Source organism: Thamnophis elegans, chromosome 17 (assembly GCF_009769535.1).
Source record: "Thamnophis elegans isolate rThaEle1 chromosome 17, rThaEle1.pri, whole genome shotgun sequence".
Taxonomy (NCBI): Eukaryota; Metazoa; Chordata; class Lepidosauria; order Squamata; family Colubridae; genus Thamnophis; species Thamnophis elegans.
The window spans coordinates 10,064,391-10,086,649 of record NC_045557.1 but is presented as its reverse complement, the minus strand read 5'-3'; the positions used below and the strand labels follow the sequence as shown (position 1 = coordinate 10,086,649).

Genomic DNA, 22,259 nt, shown 5'->3' with positions numbered 1-22,259 from the left:
ATGTTTCCAGTGTCTTTTCCCCCACTTGGAGCTGAACCCAGATGGACATTTCTTCCGACAGAAGTGAATGACGAAGAGGATTGCCAAGATCCCCCTTCTTCTTCGTTCTTTTCCCTTTTCCGTTGTGATAATCGGGAGCTAGAAACGTTCAGCTTCGGTGCTATGTTTCCTTCCAATAGGCGTGTCTTTTCCGCAACAAAGAGGACTTCATTCTCAAGTGAACTGTGGCTCTCACAATGGCCGTCACTCACGCGCAAGATCCTTTGAAGGCATCACTGTCAGGTAGCGAAGGGCGAGGAGCACGGAACGAGCCAGCTAGGAATCCCATCCCGAGTCCTGCCACCTTTCCGATACTCGAGAGTCCAAAGATCAAAAGGTTTTAGCACACCAGACCACAGGGATGCACCCAAATTAAGACATTTTGGAGCAGGTCTTTTATCGCCTGCCTCTGAGAGAAGCGTGCACTCAACCAAAACTTCCAGCAGTGGGCAGCGCTGAGCAGCTCTGGACCAAAGTCTGAGCAAATTCAATTCAATTTGATTGAATTGAATGTGCTAACATCCCTCGAGGTCTTGCAACATCTCAGTTTTACTAAAACAGATGAGCCCGCCCTGGAGAAGCCAATGTTATCCCCCCACCCTCCCACCTTTGTCCATCCTTATAAGTTTTTTTTTTCCTGATCCATCAAGGCTTGTGCAGAAGAGGGGAAAATTTGGGAAATAAAGAGAGAGAGAGAGAGAGAGAAAGAAAGAGAGACTACACCGTTGTCTCACTGCAATTCCATTTTTTTTTTTGTTTTGCTGCCTGGGCAAAGCCAAGAAAGGGGCAGACCAACCGGTTGGTAGGAGGGGGAGCTTGATCCTGTTGGGACGTTTCAAGGGGGGAGGTGGGTGGGTGGGGGTCTTCTTTCCAATCCAAGCAATGAAGGAAGGGGAGGATGGAAGAGAAAGGGGGCAGGGAGGGAGGGTCTCATTAGTAATTAGTCAATTCAACATGCAAACGAGGTTAGAAGGCAGAGAGAAGAGCGAAAGAGAAAATGATGGGGAGGGGGACAACAACTAGGAGGGGGGGCAGTTTTGATAGCAGGCAACGATGACCGGGACTCGTGCCCTGGGTTCAACATTTAGTCTACATCAGAGGTCTCCAAGCTTGGCAGCTTTACGAATTGTGGACTTCAAACCCCAGAATTCTTCAGGCTGAGGAATGGTGGAAGTTGAAGTCCACAAGTTGTAAAGTTTCCAAGGTTAGGGATCGATAGTCTAGGTGACCTCTAAAGGCCCTTCCAACCTTCGATTCTAGCTTGTTCGTGTCCCTCAACTCCAGAAGTAGGAACAGATGCTAACTTTCTCTCTCTAAGAGAAGGGCTAGCTACACCACAGAAGGCGGACGCTGACCTCTTGGTGGCCAGGAACAACTGGACGGTCAGAAGTCAACTGACTGTGGGTGTGAATGTCCCATTAGTGGGACAGTCTTAAATTCATGACTCCTAAAGGTCAAGGTTCCCCTTGCACATCTGTGCTAGTCGTTCTCGACTCTAGGGGGCGGTACTCATCTCCGTTTCAAAGCCGAAGAGCCAGCGCTGTCCGAAGACGTCTCCGGGGTCATGTGGCCAGCATGACTCAACACCAAAGGCGCATGGAACGTTGTTCCCTTCCCACCAAAGTCGGTTCCTATTTTTCTACTTGCATTTCTACGTGCTTTCGGACTGCTCGGTTGGCAGAAGCTGGGACAAGTCACGGGAGCTCACTCCGTTATGCGGCACTAGGGATTCGAACCGCCGAACTGCCGACCTTTCTGATCGACAAGCTCAGCGTCTTAGCCACTGAGCCACCTTCATGACTCCTACTGGCTGAATTTGCCCGACGTGCAAAGCCAGAAGAAACCAACCAAGATTCCTAAGCTTCAAAGGAACAGAGCTTTGAATGTGGGGCAAATGCAGCTTCTGTGTCTTGGAAGAAGGCAGCGCCCGTGTTTTGAGAGGGGGGGCAAATGGAGAAGTTGCCTCTTCAGCCTGCGACTTTGGTTCTTAGCAGAGCTTGAGGGGAAACGGTGCCTTTCTTGAGCTGTTCTTATTGGAGGAGACCCTGCCTTGGAGATCTCCCACCACCACCCCGGAGTCTTAATTTCTCAATTTAATTTTGCCCCCAGAGCTTGACCAAAAAGCTCCCCACCCCGCTCCCCCAGCTTGGAAATCAACGTTAGTCCTTTGAGCCGAGCGTGGAAATTATTTTTCGGGCAGGCGGAAAAGGACGTTGAAGTGTGTGTGTCCCCGTCTCGCCTTCTGGCCCAGCCATCAGGGCCAGGGGTGGGATTCAGCCGGTTCGCAGCAGTCTGCCAAACCGGTTGTTGCAAGGACCGGCTGGCCACGCCCTCCCAGGAGTCTCCACGCGGCCCATTCATCATGCCAAGTAAGTTCAGGGCCTGCGTGCTCTGGGAGGGTGAAAATACCGGGCACATTTCCGACTTCCGGAGGGTCTCCAAAATCAGGGAAAGCCTCCAGAGCTTAAGGAAGGCGAAAAGCCCCCCTGAGGCCACCATGGTGTAGGCGGCCGAGTAGCCACATCCACCCTGGCCACACCCACCCAGCAACCGGGCAGAGAACTGGTTGCTAACGTTTTTCAATCCCACCCCTGATCAGGCCCCAAACCTTTTCCACCCGGGAGGGGGCTTGGGCCCCAAATCCTAGGAGCTTCCCCTGTGCTAGAAATAAAGGTAGTCCTCAACTTGCCACCACAACGGCAAGGATTTATGTTGTTAAGGGAGAACTTTATTCAGTGAGTTTGGCCCCTTTTTATGACTTGCCTTGCCATCTTTGCTAAGTGAATCACCGCCGTCGTTAACTTAGTAACACGGTTGCTAAGTAAACCCGGCTTCCCCATTGACTTGGCCGAGGTGGCGCAGTGGTTATTGTGCAGTACTGCAGGCCACTTCAGCTGACTCTTATCTGCAGTTCGGCGGTTCAAATCTCACCGGCTCAAGGTTGACTCAGCCTTCCATCCTTCCGAGGTGGGTAAAATGAGGACCCGGATTGTTGTTGGGGGCGATATGCTGACTCTGTAAACCGCTTAGAGAGGGCTGAAAGCCCTATGAAGCGGTATATAAGTCTAACTGCTATTGCTATTGCTATTATCAGAAAGTCGCAAAAGCGGATCACGTCCCCCTGGGACGCCCGCACCCGTCGTAAATGTGAGTCCTGTTTGCAAGCATCCAAGAGCAGTGGTTAGAATGCAGTCCTGCAGGCTAACTCTGCCCACTGCCAGGAGTTCAATCCTGACCGGCTCCAGGTTGACTCAGCCTTCCGTCCTTCCGAGGTGGGTCAAATGAGGACCCAGATTGTTGGGGGGCAAGAGGCTGGTTCTGTAAACCGCTTAGAGACACTGTGAAGCGGGATATAAGTCTAAGCGCTGTTGCTCTTGCTATCCAACTGTAAAACACATGACCATGCAGATGCTGCAACGGTCGTAAGTGTGAAAAATGGTCATAGGTCACTTTCTTCAGTGCCGTTGTAACTTCAGTCCCTAAATGAACTGTTGTAAGCCGAGGACTGCTTACTTGTATGCCCTTCATCTGCTTCTATCATGATTCGCAGGGCCCACGTTTGAGAGCCGTTTATGCTTGTCCTACATTTGCCCTCCGAAGGGGAGGGAAGCAGGAGGAGAGGGAGAAGAAGAGGAGGAGGAAGAGGAGGAAGAGGAAGAGGAAAGGGAGGTCCGAGTTAAAAAAAACCAAAAACAACCTGGGGCATTCTCCTCAGACAAACTTAAAAGTTCAGACACAGAAATGGCAGTTAGTAGAAACAATCAACACAGTCTTTAATTAGTATACTATTAGTACAACAGGAGTTAATTACCAGCTAGCATTCATTATGTCTCTCCATTAATTATTTAATTAATTGTCAGAAAGAGAGAGAGAGAGCGAAAAAGAAGGAAAAGAAGAAGAAGAAGAAGAAGAGATTGGCAGAGAGAAATCTGATGAAACAGAAGCCATGCAAGGCCGGGGGGGAGAGGCGAGGAGGAAGCGTCCCCCATGTGTGTTAGATGGGATGAAGGGCACACACGGGGGGGGGGGAGGTTGGGGTAGAGGTGTGGAGAGGAAGTGCCGGCGTGCAAGAGGGATGAGGAAGAATGGAGAAGGGCAGGTAAAGGTGTGCAAGCGAGGCGGAAAGCATGGTGCTTTTTAAAAAAAGATTTCTAACGGGAGCACTCGGCCTTCCCACGTCCAGTCGATCCCCTCCCTCCCCGACAAATCCTCGAGGGGAGCATACATACGCACAGTTTCACACACACACACAACAACAACCTGGGGGCTCCACAGAAAGGCACACACTCAAGAGGAAGAAAACCCAGCCATCCCTGGAGGAAAACACACACTCGGAATCCAGCAGCACCTAAGACCCACAAACCACCATCCAGACCCAATGCGTCCAGCGTGCACAAACACCCACCACACTGCCACTCTTCTCACAATCATCGTCTTCATTTAACGACCCCCCCCCCCCAATCTTCCCTTGCAGGGTGGAGTCTGGGGCAACTGAACGGAGCTGAGTGTTTTCATGGCCGGATGCCTTTCCTTGTTGCCAGGGCGGAGTTTTGTTCGGCAGATATATTCTCACTGTGCCCAGAGAGAGAAATATGTGCCTCTGCTTAGGATCGAAACCCACAGCCTCCTGATTGGGAGGCAAGAGCTCCACCTCTCCTGCCTGGCTCACAATGGCAGACGCCAAAACTTCGGAGGTGTCTAAATGCCTGCGGACTCTGGAGAGGGGGAGTGGCTTTGCAAAACCATGCGTCTTTCCACACCCCTCAAGGACGCAGAGATGACACACACACACACCCTTTGTGTAACATGCAAAGAAAATGAGTGGGCCCTGAAATTGGAGCCAATGGGAGCAGCTAACCCTATTTGGGGGGGAAAGTGATGTTTTATCCTCCCTAAAATCCTGCTTTCTAGCTAATATAAATCACGCAGCACAGTGGATCGTCGGAAAAAAACAGTTCGCCCGAACCGTGGAATATATATATATATATATATATATATATATATATATATATATATATATATATATATATATATATATATATATATATATATATATATATATATATATATATATATATATATATTTACTACTGGTTCAGGTGAATTGCTGGCATTTCGCCTCTGGTGGGTTGTTCCACATATTTAACCAGGTTACTGAATTCATCCTTTCTCCCAAATTGGCCAGTTATGCTGGAACCACAAGCCTAAAACCCATGGCTGGATTTCCACAACACTCCTAAAAGCGCTTGGCCTTATTTTCGGGGAGATGTTATTATTTTTGAGGTGCAGGAGGCGCGGCGAGCGTGGTCACCTCATGGCTGCTGCTGTGTTGCAATATTTTTGGGAGGGCTTATTTTGTGGGGAGGGCTTATTTTAGCGCATGCACTCAAAAGCCCGATTGGGCTTATTATCCGGGGAGGGATTATTTTCAGGGAAACAGGGTAGGTAGGTTAGAGCGTGATAGAATCTAGCATAGCCTTTCTCATCCTTGACAACTTGAGTGAACTCCAACTCCCAGAATTCCCCGGGCAATTATGCTGGTTCCTCATGCCGCCTGGGGAATTCTGGGAGTTGAAGTCCACATCTTAAAAGTTGCCAAGGATGAGAAACACTGGTCCTAGTCTTTAATGTTTCCCATTTCCTACGATTTGTCATTAATGGCCCGTTTCCCTGGCTTCAATTGTTTCTCTGGCTTTTTTTGTCCCTGCTCGGCCAACAATCTTAGTAGTTCACAGCAATGTGAGGCTACCAATGATTTTTGGTTTTCTGAGTTTGGGTTTCCTTGTCTAATCGCTTACAATCTGGTTGCAAAATAATTGACACCTGGGAAAGAGGCCCCTTGTCAGTCAATATGAGTGCTGATTTACCAACAACGTATCAGGTACTTAGAAGCTAAGGGTGCCAAAGAACAAGGAAAAAAACAGCTAACAACTTAATAGCTGGCCATCAACATACTAATTAACACTAAAAGCCACACTTAATCAAGCAGCATATAAATACAATTGTGTAGAACACATTGTGGAGTGGCTGGTAACATCCAGGTCCTTTCTGGCTTCCTAGGCCAACATTATCTGTCTCTCTGTCTGTCCATCTATGTTTGTCTAGCTATCTGATTGTTTTTTGCTCTGGGACACATCAAAATTGATCTGCCTAAAAGCTGTTTTTTTGTTTAGGGATGACGGTTGATTCATGGGAAAGAAGGAAACCCCCAAACTCGAACCCCTCCACCATCAAAGTTCTTCAAATTCCTCCAGTTGCGTTTCAAATTTCATAACAAATTGCCAATCTGGGGCTCCTTAATAGAATAGAATAACAGAGCTGGAAGGGACCTTGGAGGTCTTCTAGTCCAACCCTCTGCCTAGGCAGAAAACCCGAAACCACTTCAGACTCAATCTCAAGGGTTGCCTTTACACAACAGGCTGAATTTGTTTACCTATATAACCTGGAGTAGATTTCGTTTAAAACTTTGTGCATTGCGTGAATCGCACTTCTTTTTGGGGGGTTGACTTATGTTTCAATGCGCTGTGCCAGTCAAGAAAACAGGCTAACTCCAAACCCAGGTTAAGGGGTGTTGTGTGAATCCAGGTAGTCCCTTTTAAACTAAGGGAACAATGAATCAGTGGAACAACTTGCCTCCAGAAGTTGTGAATGCTCCAACACTGGAAGTTTTTAAGAAGAGATTAGATTTGTCTGAAGTGGTGTAGGGTTTCCTGCCTAGGCAGGGGGTTGGACTAGAAGACCTCCAAGGTCCCTTCCAACTCTATTCTATTCTATTCTATTCTATTCTATTCTATTCTATTCTATTCCATTCCACTCCACTCCACTCCACTCCACTCTCTACTCTACTCTACTCTACTCTACTCTACTCTACTCTACTCTACTCTACTATAATATAATATAATATAATATAATATAATATAATATAATATAATCTGTGGTTGTAAGTCAACGACTATCTATGAAGTTTCTGAAAATGCCCAGAGCCATTCTCGGCTTTCCAAATTTGGCTGGAAGGGGACAGCACTTCCGTCCTGGAACTCTGGGAGTGAAAGTAATCACTCCCATCCTGTTGTGGCTCGCCAGTGGCCATCATAGCTGGGGGCAAATTGGGACAGTGAGGAGGGTTGGGGAGGAACCTGGGCCCATCCTGGAGTCTGGGGAAGGCTCTGAGGAGGGCTCTGTGTCGGAGGGAGAGAGGGGACCAGGGCCGTCTGACAGTTATCAGCTGCCTTCGGAATTGGACATCAGTGAGGCAGAAGAACAGCTGGAGCCTGTTCCCAGTGTGCACATGCACAGAGCTGCCAGACAAAGGGAACAGCTGAAGAACAGGGGTCAACTTGGGAGGAAGGCCACAGGTGGACGATGAATGGCCCCTCCCAGGGAAATAAAAAAGGAGCAAAAGGGGAGTGGAGTTTGCAGGAGACAATTAGTTCATTCCTGCATTCTTGCCAAGTGTTGCGGCGTCTGAAAGATATCAGCCTGGCCACTCTCCAAGCCTGATCAAGGTGGGTAATTGGGAACTATCCTGAAAGACTGTGGGAGAGGAAAGACTTTGCTGGAGAGGAATTCACTGTGAATTAAATAAAAGGGGTTTATCGGGACGAGGACTCGGCTTCGTGCTGCTGGGGAAGCCTAGGTCAGAACCCATCCCAAATAACCAGTGCTTCCCCCCACCCCTCCCCAATCCTAAAACTATTCCTAGAGCCAACCGGGTGCAGAGATTAATGAGGCAAGAAGCAATCAATTAGCAATTCAATTCCAGGGCATTCCATTTGGTGAAAGAGGCATTTTAGGCAAGGATGACTCATAGAGAGAGTGGAGTGCCAGGGCCATGGGGAGAAATATTTGGACCCAGCTTAAGGCTGCTGCTTGGCATGTCACGATGCTCCTTTCATTTCGCTGCCAGAAAGCCAAATCTGGGCTCTTGCCATGCTTCACTGCACATCCAAACCCACCTTCCTCCACATCCAGGGGCTCTGGTAACATTGGACTACCAATTGCAGCAAAACCAGCACAGGCAAGGAAAGGCTGGCTGGGGACGATGGGATTCCTCATCCTACACATCTGGACAACAACCCCCAAGTGGGGAAAGCTGCCTTAAGGGCCCTTGTTGGGTGAAAATGTGGACTTGTGCCCTTGAAGCACCAGGATGTTAAGTGCCCTTGAAGCACCAGGGTGTTAAGTAACAGAAACAGAGTTGAAGGGACCTTGGAGGACATCTAGCCGCCCAACCCCCTGTAAGAACAGGAGACCTATACTATTTCTGTCCAGTCTCTTCTTAAAAGCCTCCAGGGATGCAGCAACCACAATTTCTAAAGGGCAATTTGTTCCACTGGTTAATTGTTCTAAGGTATTTTCTCCTTAGTTCTAAGTTTAACACATTTAACAGATGAGCAGAGTCGGAAGGGACCTTGTAGGTCATCTAGTCCGACCTCCCCTGCCGAAGCAGGAGACCCTACACCTTTTCCGACAAATGGGTAGTCCAGTCTCTTCTTGAAAGTCTCCAGGGATGAAGCTCCCACAACTTTCGAAGGCAACGTCTGTTCCATGAGTTGATTGTTCTCCACTGTCAGAAAATTCCTCCTTATTTCCAGGTTGAATCTCTCCTTGGTCAGTTTCCATCCATTCTCCCTTCTCTGGCCTTCAGGGGCTTTGGACAATAGCTTGACCCTCCTCCTCCTCTCTGTGGCAGCCCCTCAAATATTGGAAGATGCTCTCCGGTCTCCCCTGGTCCTTCTCTTCCCTAGACTAGCCAGGCCCAGTTCCTGCAACCGTTCTTCATATGTTTGAGCCTCCAGTCCTCTCATCATCCTGGTTGCTCTTCTCTGCCCTCTTTCTTGAGTCTCAACATCCTTTTTATGGTAAGGGGACCAAAACTGGATGCAGGATTCTAGGTGTGGCCTTACTGAGGCTTTCCTCTTGGTCCAGCTGAGTGTGATGCAGAAAGCTGATCCAGCATTTTCCTTTTTATACCTCCATTCTTCCTTTGAACACACACCTATACACATACTCGCACGCTGCACTGATCCTTACAGACCTTTCCTTCTCTTAATAGTGCCATAATGTTTTGGCAAACCTGATTGGCTAGAGGAAGAGGTTTAAGCCACACTTCTTCTTGCCCCACATTTCTCTTTTTAATTCTCCTCTCCCAGCTGTTGTCTTTTTTAAAAGAAACATAATCATCATAGCTGCATTTCCACACTCAATATTAGTGGCAGGCTGAGAACAAATCTTTTTTTTTTCCCTCCCCGCTCCTAGTTCTCATTCAGTTTACTCAAGAAGCTGCTTTTGAATTTTCTTTACGGGGAGCAGAGTTCACTCGCAGAAAAGCACAGCCTGCTGCTGAATTTTGTCTCTTTTCCTTGTTAGGTTTCAACAGAAGATAAAAGGCAAGGCAATAGAAAGAAAAGGCTAGGGCGGGACAAGAAACACTGATCAAGGAGAGAAGCAACCTAGAACTAAAGAGAAATTTCCTAGAAGTTTGAACAATTAACCAGGGGAACAACCTGCCTCCAGAAGTTTTGAGTGCTCCATCAATGGAGCCTTTTAAGAAGATACTGGACAGCTACTTGCCTGGAATGGTATAGGGCAGTGTTTCTCAACCTTGGCAACTTGAAGATGTCTGGACTTCAACTCCCAGAATTCCCCAGCCAGCGAATGCTGGCTGGGGAATTCTGGGAGTTGAAGTCCAGACATCTTCAAGTTGCCAAGGTTGAGAAACACTGGTATAGGGTCTCCTGCCTGAGTAGGGGGGTGGACTAGAAGTCCTCCAAGGTCCCTTCCAGCTCTATTCTGATTGGTGATTGATTGAATGAAAATGGAAAACGGCTCTTTCAGTTTTCAGTGCTCACAAACACACACACATACATGCGCACTTCGTTTCAGTTCGCAAACACTGTGATATACAATGCATTGTCCCCAAGTTTGTTTGCATTTTCCCTCCAAGCACATTTTGGTATGACACAAACTTGAGGAGCCTCTCCAAGTCTCACCTGATACTAAACAACATCAAGTAGGGATTACCTTGAGTTCCTTTCTCATGCTTCCTTCCTTCACTCGCTGGATTGTACCATCCGTACAGCTTTTTCACACCTTCCCTCAAGTCAGCTGCAAATTCTTCCACACACCTCTAGCCAGCCTGCTCCAAGGATGGGCCAACCCCACCCCCACCCCCACCAAAGTCCTGGACACTGCCAGTCAGTGTGCGAAATGAGAATGAAACAGATTGTTCTGATCCAGGCTTCCCCGAAAAAGCACGAAGCCGATTCCTAGTCCCGACAAAACCCCTTTTATTAAACGAATGGGAATTCCTCTCATTCCCATTCAGCCAAGCCCTGGCAAACAGTCTTTCAAAGGCGTATTTATGACCACAGACCTTATCTAGCTTGGAAAGCTGCCATGCAAATATTTTCCAATATTGCAAGGAAAGACTCTGGGCACAGAGTCTTTGAGATTCACGGACAGATCTTCACACTCCTGAAAGGAATCTAACAAACGAATGAATGGTTTCCTGCAAAAGTCGACTTCTCTTTTATTCCCTGTGGGAGGGGCCAATCACCGTCCACCTGTGGCTTTATTCCCAAGTCGGCCCCGATTTCTGAGTTTCTTCTTGCAGCTCTGCACATGCGCACCCTGGGAACAGGCTCCTGCTGTCTAGCTGCATAAGGCACCTGATCACTGCCAGACGGCCTCGTCCCCCTCTCTGCCTCCAATGCAGAGTCCTCATCCGAGCCTTCCCCAGACTCCAGGACTGGCCCAGGTTCCTCCCCAACCTCCTAACTTTCCGACTCTGCTGCCAGCTCCATCTGGGGCCACAACACAGATTTCCAGATCAAGCTAGCTTTCTATGTTTGGATTCTCCTGCCAAAACCTGCCACGGTTGCTCAACGGAAAGCCAAAATGCCAAGCCGTGCCACCCAGGGAGCTATGCCAACAGGGCTCCCTTTTGAATAACTCTGCTCCCGTTTTTGGAACCAGGCACTCACACAGGCGCACGGGGGGGGGGGGTCCCATCCATGCCCTGCCCTAATGGGCCCTGCCTCAGTGCTCCCTTTGGAAATGACATAGGTGAAGCCAGCCAAGGAAGGATAGGGGATGTCATGCACGGCTGAGAGGAGGGGGGGGGGGTCTTGGAAGAAAACAGGGGGGGGGAGGAAGAGGAGGCCTGAGGAGAGGAAAGGGTGGGACATAATACAACACAGAGGAGTGTTAGTTTCAGCCCCAGAAAGATGCTTCGAAAATAAAAAACTTGGCTACAGAAGCAGCCCAGCAGGCCATGCAATAGGGTGGCAGGCAGCTGGTCCCCAGGGGGGGGGGGGGCACGATGGGGCAGCCAGGTCCTCAGATTCCCGGGACAAACACCAGACTACCAACCCAGATATTGTTGGGGGAATCCCTCTTTATAAGCTCCTGGTCCCCCCAGAATGAAGAGGAACGGAGCAGGGACGCCACACGTCCACAATCCGCGAATTGGATCACTTTTGCAAGATGCTTTCGAGGGAGGAGGAATAACCCTGCACCCCCCCACCCCCTCCATGCCACGACCCAGCATTGCTGAAAATTGGTGGTCTTTTTCGAGGCCTTCCCCTCTCAATCCACCTGGCTGCCATTTTGGGGGGGCGTCCCTGGGGGGCAGCTGGGGGACCCAGCGTAGGTGCAACAGCGCACAAAAGTTGCTTCATGGGATGGTGTTTTCCATGGATTTTGGGGAGGGGGAGGGAGGGGGGAGGAAGGGGAGAGGAGGGTGGGGAAAAATCAAAACCATAAAAGAAAATTCTCCAACCAATTTTTCCCCCCTAAATATTTGTTGCCTTTTTTCTGATTTTGCAAGGGCGGCTGGGTAAAATCAAATCGGGCCAGGGGAGGGGGGGGGCTGTGTGGGTTTAGACCTGAGGAATTCTGGGAGTTGAAGTCCACCAATTTTTAAGTTGCCAAGGTTGGTGACCCCTTATTTAGAGTGTTGCCATGCCCGTGGGGAGGGATAGCTGAAGGTGTGGGCCTTGTTAGTAGCAGATCCGGGTTCAAGTACCTTTCCTGGGGGAGTGGGGGACTTCCCTCTTTCCCAGCCATTCCACCTCGCAGGGTTGTTGTTGTTGTTGCAAGGATAAATGGTGGGGAGGAGGGAGCGTGAGATGGATCTCCTGAAGATCAGCAAATTAAATCAGTCACCACATTAGTCCATTAGGAACATGGCTGATGGGGGGGGGGGGGTTCTGACCATTCTCTCTGAATGCCAAGATGTAACCTTTGCAGTGGCTGTGGATGATGAGACTTGCAGTCCAACTCTCTCAGATTTCCAAGTCTCCTTTGCTTTCCAGAGCTTTTCAGCTACCAATTCAACGGTTGCCTTTCGCAACCTTCTGGATATGTTGCTAATCGTTCCCGACTCTAGGGGGCGCTTCTCATCTCTGTTTCAAAGCTAAAGAGCCAGCGCTGTCCGAAGACCTCTCCGTGGTCATGTTGCCGGCATGACTCAATGCTGAAAGAGCATGGAACGCTCTTCCCTTCCCACCAAAGGTGGTCCCTATTTTTCTACTTGCATTTTTTTATATGCTTTCGAACTGCTAGGTTGGCAGAAGCTGGGACAAGTCACGAGAGCTCACTCCATTACGCGGCGCTAGGGATTCGAACCGCCGAATTGCCGACCTTTCTGATCGACAAGCTCAGTATCTTAGCCACCCTAGGGCCAAGGACTTGCTTATTCCACTGTTTCCCTTTGCCCCGGGAAATAAAAGAAAGGGAATTTATTTTATGGGGAGGGGGCATTGAAACCCACCTCGTCTTCCAAAGGGCTGGAAGGATCCATTTTCAAGCCTGGGGGGAATTCTCAATCATCCAGGTCACAGGTGCTTTTCCAAAAAGGAAACTAGACTTTCTTGGGGGGGGGGTATTTAAAAAGGTTTCTCTTCTCATTCAAGAAGCTTTTCAGTTCTTCAGACGTTGACGAAGAACTGAAGAAGCTCCTTGGGTGAGAAGCGAAATGTTTTCAAGGGGAAAAAATCCCAAGAAAGTCCAGTTGCCTTTTGGGAAAGGACTTTTGGAATTTTGGGGGTAATCCCAGCTGCTTCTTTTTCTGGGAATCCCGTGGCCGCTGCAGAGGGCAGACAAGAAATCCCAGAATCCCAGAGAAGAGGCATCTACAGGCAGTTCTCGACTTACGACCATGTTCGAGCCCAAAATTTACATCGTTCAGTGAGACATTCGTTAAGCGAGTTTTGCCCCAGTTTTACGACCTTTCTGGCTGCCGTTGTTCAGGGAATCCCTGCAGTTGTTCAATTAGTAACACGGTTGTTAAGTGAATCTGGTTTCCCCATTGACTTTGCTTGTCAGAAGGGGATCACGGGACCCCGCTGCGACACTGTGACCGTCATAAATATGAGTCAATTGGCAAACATCTGAATTTCGATCATGTGACCCCGGGGATGCTACAACAGTCGTAACTGTGAAAAGCGGCCCTAAGGTTTAACTTTAAATGGTCCCTAAATGGATCGCTGTAAATCGAGGACTGCCTGTACCTGCTCTTAAGAACTTCAGGGAGGGACTGTGTCTGAAACGCCACAACTTAAAATGCAACTGGAACTGGAACTTCTATTGCTAAGTAATGCAGTCCGAAAAATTGAACTGGGTCCAATTCGATAATTATCATTCTGATGCCGTCGTTAAACACATCACACAGTCCTTAACTCTGTCTTGGAAATCTGGCTTCCCCCATTGGCTTTCTTTCCCCTTGGCTGGGAAGACCCCAAATGGCCATTATTGGATGCTGCAACGGTCATAAATACCTGAATTTGAATCACTTGACTCCAATGGACGTAAGCCCAACCCACCGTCGTAACTTGGCTTGGTCGTTAAAAGAATGGCTGAGGACTACTTTGAAGCTGAATCCAAAGTGTTCAATGGCCTGATGACATACAAACTGTTGGGTTTTATTATTTTCATGGACTGGGTTTTCCGTAACATTATTATTATTATCATCGGTTTTAATCCTTCAGTTGCATTTTTTTTTAAGCGTTTGTAGGTCATGCAGGAAAAGTATCTGTGGGGCAGTTATCCATCCATAATTTTTTTAAAAAAAAACAATAATTAATCATTGTGCCTGCAGGCTAATAAGCCTGCCTGCTTCAAATTATAGACCATTCTTGGTACCAAACAAGAGTTTTCACCCAGCTCATATTGGTGTCTTTATTATTATTTTATTTGCTGCTTTTTTAAAATCAATTTCAATTGTGGGTGGTTTTTATTTTAGAAAGATTGATTTGTTATCCAAAAATACTGAGAATGGGAGGCAGTTTATATATTACATTGTATTTATTATTTGGTATTTTAACCATTTAGTTGCGTCTGATTTTTGACGACTTTATAGGCAAGTGATTTATATTATTATATTATATTATATTATATTATTATATTATACTTATATTATTATATTATATTATATTATATTATATTAGATATATTATATTATATTATATTATATTATTATATTATATTATATTATATTATATTATATTATATTATATTATAATATATTATATTATATTATATTATATTTATTATATTATATTATATTATTATACTATACTATACTATACTATACTATACTATACTATTATATTAATTATATTAATTATATTATATTTATTATATTATATTATATTATATTATATTATATTATATTATATTATATTATTATATATTATATTATATTATATTATACTATACTATATTATATTATTATATTATATTATACTATACTATATTATATTATATTACATTGCATTTCATTATATTATAATATAATATAATACAATACTATATTATTATAATATATAATATAATATAATATAATAATATAATATAATAAAATAATAATATAATATAATATAATATAATAATATTACATTACATTATATTATATTATTATTTTATTTTATTATTATATTACATTAATACACTACACTACAATATATTGTTATTTATATTTATTTATTAATGTTGTTTGCTGCCCACCACAATATTATATTACATATTCTAATTCAGTATTTCTCAATCTAGGCAACACTGAGAGGTGGGGTCTTCAACTCCCAGAATTCCTGGCTGAGGAATTCTGGGAGTTGAAGTCCACAGGTCCCAAAGTTCCCTAAACTGAGAACCAGTTCTGTTAAAAGTCGTTGTGACCGTGGCAATCTATCATCTACCTTGCTTGCTGGGTCAGTTGTGAATGTCCCTGTTTCTGCAGGTTTTTATAGCGCAGTATAGCAATATATGTGGTAGAGCAGGGGTCAGCAACCTGCAGCTCTGGAGCCGCATGTGGCTCTTTCATACCTCTGCTGCGGCTCCTTGTGCCCGGTTCAGCTCCACAATTGATGGATCTTTCGGTTAGGACAGATAGAGGAAAAATGACGCCATGCTAGGAGGAAACTCTATGGTGGGGGAACCGGACTTCCAGTCGGCTTCAGAATTGAATGGGGGGCTTCAGGTTAGGACCTTTGTGGCTTTTTGAGTGTTTAAGGTGGCCGACCCCTGCGGTAGAGGGTTATCTTTTGCCGCTGGTAAATTCACACCCAGCAGAGTTGAGTAAAGCCACTCAATACTTTTTACGTTTTTTAAAGGGGGAAAGGCAGCGCAGGGCAGCTGGTTTATTTTTCCTCTTTGAAAGGGGTTCCCGCCGAAATGGAGGGATATAAGCAGTGGGCGAACGGGGCGTGGTCGGCAACTGGAAAATGTTGTTTGCCTAAACTGGCTGAAAATTATAGAAAGTTTTTTTTGGGGGGGATACAATAGAAAGCCCCATCAGAAGCACGTTCGGTTGAGATAAAATCCATGTGTTTCTTTCTGCAAAGGCTCGCACAGCCAAGTGACTTTCAATTTCCAAAAGCAAAGTATTTTTTTTTTTTGGAAAAAAAATAATTTAAAAAATAAGGAAAGAGGGGGGGGGAGAGGTAAAACCCACGGCAAACCAAATGATTAGACAATAGACTGATATCTACCAGATAATGCAGTTTGTTTACCATAGCGTGTCCAATTCCTGCGTGCTGTATGCATTTAAAAACGGAAAGAAAACGAGGGGGGGAAAAAGAAAAAGAAAATCGAGAAGGGGGGGGAAGGGAATAAACAGAAGAAAAAAAATGACCAACCATGAAAATTCAAGGGAGATATATTTAAAACAAAACAGAATAAAAGGAGAAATTAAATTTCTCCAGTTTCTGAGACCAGCAAAAAACTTAAAAAATAATAATAATAATATGAAAGATACTGAATTCACACAACCCAACAACCAATTTACCCACAAACTCTGCCCTCCCCCACTCCTCCCCCCACCTCCCCCCCACCCAGACTTTCTTAACCTGGGTTAGTAAGGAGAGAACAGAACAAAATGAACGACTCAAAAGAAAGGAAGGAAGAAAGGGAGAAAGAAACCGACATTCCGCGAATGGCACAGAGGTTAGTTATCCCATCTTTGGACAGTTTTGGGGAGGTTTCCCCCCCCCCCACCCTGCCGCTGCATGACACTCTCCCCCCCTCCCCAGAAGCGTGTTAGTAACACACAACGACAAAAGTTGCCAACGCAATCTCTAACGAGGTGGTTTGGGAAGGTGGGAGGTTGAGGGTGGGGTGGGGGGAGTGAAAAGGATGGAGGGTCAAAGCACAGGGCCATGTTAGCAATATTAGTACTTCCAAGGAGCCCAGTATTAGGGAGGGGAGGGGACGGGGTGGGTGGGGTTGGCCCTGGACCTGGCCAGAGACAGCATTTGGGTCAGGCCAGTGGGGGGGGGGGGGCAGGCTGTGTCAGCCACTGCTGGGAGATAAAAGCTTAGATCTCAAGTGAATTTGGAGAAAAGAGCTAGAGGAAAGGAGAGAGAGAGAAAGCATAGGCAAGGATGCCCGGTTGCGGGGCAGGCATTGGGGGGTGGGGGAAAGCCCCTGCCCCTTCCCGGTCCTTCCCCATGTAGAAATCAAGGCCAAGTTGCTGGTTTTGTGGAGGAGAATTAAGAAGAGGAGGGGGAAAATTCCATCCAGGGGGTTAATAGAAAGAGGAGAGAGGCATGGCTGCAAAACTGAGATTTGGGGGGGGGGTCCAGTTCTGTGAAATCCAAGGGCCACGAGTGGGGCAGGTTCACTACCCCACTATCCCAGAAGGCTCACTGCTCCATCAGAGAAGTAGCAACACATGTTCTTTGTTGAACAAGAGAAGAAGGAAAAAAAATCCTCTTTATCCTATCGGATGCCTTTTCTCCTCCTCCCTCATCCTCTCCTCTCCTACAGGATATCCCATTCTGCTCAGTTTTATCTCCCACCAATTTCCCAAATAGGGCTTTTTCAAGAAAGAACAAAAAAACAACAACTGTTCTGATCTCTTACTGAAGGCCTTGGGGATTCCCAGATTCTTTTTATGCCATTGCATTTTTTTTTTAAAGAGAATTTGCCTTAAAAGCTCCAGACGTCATCTTTCATTATTCATACTTCCTGGCACCTCCCTGCTCTGGATCTCCCGACCTCCAGCTATCATTACGGAGTATGGATTTTTAATCAGATCAGCTGGTTTTTAAACAACAGCCTTGCGAACTCCCCATTGGGAGTCCTACCAGCGATACCACCCGTTCTCTCCGGAACTCGCTTCCTACTGCAGGTGGGCTGCGTTTTCCAGGCCCCCCCCCCAGTTCTGCAGCTGGGTGAAGTCTGAGCTACCTTGGGGAATCAGCAGGGGGATTTTTCCTCTCGTTCCATGCCCAAAATAGATCTGAAATTATTTAAGGGGAAGGCCAGCCATTTGTTCAAGGCCCCGAAGATCCTCAGTCAGTATGTCATGCGTTATGTTCCTCCTCTGCCCACTCCATTCTGGAGCATACCTTCACACCTACAGTTTTAGCTCGGTTGTGGGTGTCCCCTTGCCAATTTGTGCCCCTACTCGTTCTGGAAGGGTCCACTGTTTCACAACCTTAGCAATTTTAAGAGCCAGGATGTTTGGACTTCAATTCCCAGAATTCCCCAGCAAGCATACTGCCTGGGGAATTCTGGGACTTGAAGTCCACATGTCTTAAAGTTCCCTCTACAGCAGTGTTTCTCAACCTTGACAACTTGAAGATGACTGGACTTCAACTCCCAGAATTCCCCAGCCAGCGAATGCTGGCTGGGGAATTCTGGGAGTTGAAGTCCAGACATCTTCAAGTTGCCAAGGTTGAGAAACACTGCTCTACAGAGAGAAACACTGGCCTATACAGAGATACAGAGAGAGCCCACGCCTGTTATTTATCCTTCGATTTCACAGAACAAGACTCCTTCCCCACATGCCAAGTATCGGGGCCAAAACAATATATTCAAGGCCATATATTTTGCTACTAAACCGGGAATCGTGGGTTGCAGAACCTGGAAAGATGGACTGATTCTAGTCCAGACATCATCAGGGAAAAAAAGTCAGAAAAGTGGGGTTAGAAGATGGAACTGGCCTCAGCAATCATCGCTCACTGACCACGGCGTGTAGCTTAAAATAAAGTCGTCTTCCAGATATCAAACTGCTTTATAGAACTTTGTAGAAATTCGAGACCTGTGGCTGCCATGGGGCATGCCCTGCCCATAAGCCAAATTGTACTGAAATGCAACAAGGCGATTTGCTCCTTTAAAATAAGGAGCAAAATGGCCGATTTAAGATTCTTTTGCTCTTTTTAGAAACCTGCAAAATTGGGGAGAAAAGAGCTGAAAATGGCAGCCATCCGCATCCCCACCACATGTCCTGCAGCCTTCACCAGTAATAACAACAGTAGGAGTAACCATAACAATAATACTTGCTCCAGCTGAAAAGTTTGAAATCCCTTGAGAGAGTAAAGAGAGTAAAATTCGGATTTAACGGACAGTTTAAGGCTGCCTGTTAAATTCAAAAGTCTGGGACCGAGGTCATTTGCACAGTTACCTAATTATGCAACGGTGGTACATGAAGACCAATGGTATAAGAATGCCAATTACATAATTGTGCAAACGACGTAAATGACACCCGCAAGCGTGCAGATGGGCTTTGGAAAGAAAGAACTAGTCCGTTATTTCAGATGTGTTTCCATTCCAAAGTTCCTCCCCCATAATATTAAAACTTGGGTGCTTGGAAAATGTTTCTCCCTTTACCGAAAGTAACAACAACCTGTTGCTGAGAAGCAGCGCTTAGAAAATCTAGCCCGCCACTCACATTTTGTATCCCAAACATGGGAATTGTTGTATTTAAAAAAAAGAGTCTCTTGCTGGTGTCTGTTAAATGGGGAAAATCTGCACAGCAACTCAAAAAAAAGAAGGGGAGGAGATCTGAAGCAGTTTCAAGCCGGGCATGTGCCTTCCCAAACCCCCAGCCCCTCCCATGTGCTGAGACTGTACGGGCAGCAGCCGCTCACCTGGCGCAGGTTTCTAGTCACACGAATGTCGTGCCAGTTGTTGTCATTGAACTTGCCGTTGACTGGCTCCACCAGCGCCTCGAAAGCGCCGGAGCCAAGGTTGATCACCAGCCAGACGGCGCCGCTCTTGAGCGAGAGGTTGACGTAGTCGGCTGACTTCCCGGTGTGGAGCATCAGGCCGTTGCGCTGCAGGGTGCGGAAGGACAGGGTGATCTCGTCGGTGCTGCTTTGAATGGGGTTGTGCGAAAGGTCGTAGCAGAAGAACTCGTTCCCTTTGAACGTCGCCACAAATTCTTCTTTCCCTGCAGAAGAGACACAAGGAGATGGGAAGGGGTGGGTGGGTCAGGAATCCATATGCTTATAAAGAGACTATCGTCCAATAGAAAAGAACACTAGTCCTCGACTTATGACCCCAACTGAGCCCAGAATTTATGTTGCTAAGGGAGGACAGATGACACAGAATGGGAATCTTCCCTGTATACCAGAGGTGGGTTGCTCCCAGTTCGGCCCGGATAGGGCAGCTGGAGGCTCCGTCCACCTGCCCAGGTGCTTCTGCGCATGCGCAGAAACATCACACATGTGTGTGAGCGCAAGCGCGTCCGAACCGGTAGTAATAAAATTGGCAATTTACCACTGCCCTGACCTTGGACTGGCATCGGGCCATGGCCTGCCAGCAACCAGGCCATACAAACAAGCAAAGCCAGGGTTGGGTTTCAGCCGGTTCTGACTAGTTTGGGCGAAGCACGCGCTCAGCGAACCAGTTGTTACACTGGTTGAATCCCATCATTGAGCAAAACTCCATGCGCGGGATGTAGGCAGCACGTAAAGCCACATCCCCTCCAGTCCGCGGAAAAAGCTCTCGCCAAGGAACTGGTCCCTGGTACCCAAAACGTTGGTGCTGGCTACGTTATGCCAATCAGTCTCACCAAGTATAAGGCACCCCTATTGGAGTCCCGGGGCAGCCAGCTGAGATAGGTTTTTAATTATAAATTGCTTTCCAGATACGCAACGTTATGCACAGTGCCAAAAAGGTGTAACAAACAACCAGCCAGAAGGAGACAGAGCTAAACAACCCATTTACGCCAAGCCCATTCAGTTTTATTCTTGAAATAATACCATTTAGCAATAGACTTATATACCGCTTCACGGTGCTTTTACAGCCTTTTACAAAGTCAGCCTATTGCCCCCAACAATCTGGGTCCTCATTTTATCGATGTCAGAAGGACGGAAAGATGAATCAACCTTGAGCTGGTGAGGATTGAATGGCTGGCAGTCGGAAGGAATGGAATGGAATGGAATGGAATGGAATAGAATAGAATAGAATAGAATAGAATAGAATAGAGCAGAGCAGAGCAGAGCAGAGCAGAGCAGAACAGAACTGAATTGAATTAGAAATAGCACTTAGATTTATATACCGTTTCACAGTGTTTTATAGCCCCCTCTAAGCGGTTTGCAGAGTCAGCCTCTTGCCCCTAACCATCTGGGTCCTCATTTTACCAACCTCGGAAGGACGGAAGGCTGAGCCCACCTTGAGCCGGTCAGGATTGAACTATTGGCAGTCGGCAGAGTTAGCCTGCAATACTGTCTTCTAACCACTGCGCCACCATGACAAGAATAGCGTACCGTAGCACTAGAAGTAGCACTTATATCCCGCTTCACAGTGCCTTACAGCCCTCTCTAAGCGGTTTATGGAGTCAGCCTCTTGCCCCCAACAATCTGGGTCCTCATTTAACCAACCTCGGAAGGACGGAAGGCTGAGTCCGCCTTGAGCCCCATCAGGATTGAACTGCTGGCAGCCGGCAGAGTTAGCCTTAAATACTGCATTTAGACACTGCACCACCAAAGCTTCCCTCTCACCCCGGGGTCTCCCTAACCTGCTGCCCCTTGAACCTTTGCCCCTTCTCTTTCAGGATCCCCCCTTCCATGCACAATTTACTCAGTGTGGCTCAACCTCCAATTATTTTCTTCTGAGATGTGATCCTCACTGCTTTCTCTCTTCAAGAGCCCCTGTCCCAGCAGACGTTTCCATTTTTTGTCCCAGCTCGATTTGCCGAGCCCTCCTCCTTCATCCTTGACCCCCCTCTCTTCTTCTTCTTCGACCGCACACATTTCTTAAGTACTCCATTACACTTAACTTACTTTTATGTTTCCCTCGACGTGCCCAAGTCTCGCTCCCATACATCAAAGGAGACAGAAGCACACTTACCCAGCCATTTCCCCTTCTTTTCAGCCACATCCTTCATTCCTCAAACCGCACGCGTCCCACTGCCACCATCTGCATGTCTGGCAACATCTCCATTTATTTCCCCGTCTTTAGCGTAAACTTTTAAGAAAATGGGGCAAATTTATCTACTCGAGTGTTTATGGAGAACTCGCAATGGTTCACCTCCGTCTCCCCCAGTGAAACATGACTACTTTTAAGCCTCCAATAGGTTTTATTATCAGATCCTTCCCTCCTCGTTCCCTCATTCAGTCTCTCTCTAAAATTCAATGCAAAGCATTCGGGCTCTCCTTCAAAATCGCTTTTGTGCAGAAGTGCGCAGAAGTTGGCACTCCCGACACGCTCACCTGTGACATCAGAAAAAAGCATTTCTTATACATTTAGCCAAGAAATCAAAAGAGGCTTGCTTCCTGGGGAGGAAAGCGATGGCAAATCCAGACAGCATCCTAAAAAGCAGAGACATCAACCTGCCAATCAAAAGTGCGCCTAGTTAAGGCTCTGGTTTTCCCCGTTGCTATGGATGGCTATGAAAGTTGGACCATGAGGAATGGAGAAAGAATGGAGGCCTTTGAACTCTGGTGCTGGAGAAGACTCCTGCATTGAGTCCCTTGGACTGCAAGGCCATC

General features: G+C 46.8%; 1 protein-coding gene across 1 annotated transcript in view; it reads right to left on the bottom strand.

Moving 5' to 3' along the window:
• Positions 1-22,259, bottom strand: part of LOC116520165 (neurexin-2-like) — a 275,896-nt gene that overhangs the window by 49,515 nt on the left and 204,122 nt on the right. Inside the window, exon 4 of the mRNA XM_032234316.1 lies at positions 19,413-19,714. Within this exon, the coding sequence (XP_032090207.1) occupies positions 19,413-19,714 (302 nt within the window). The remainder of the gene's footprint in view (positions 1-19,412; positions 19,715-22,259) is intronic.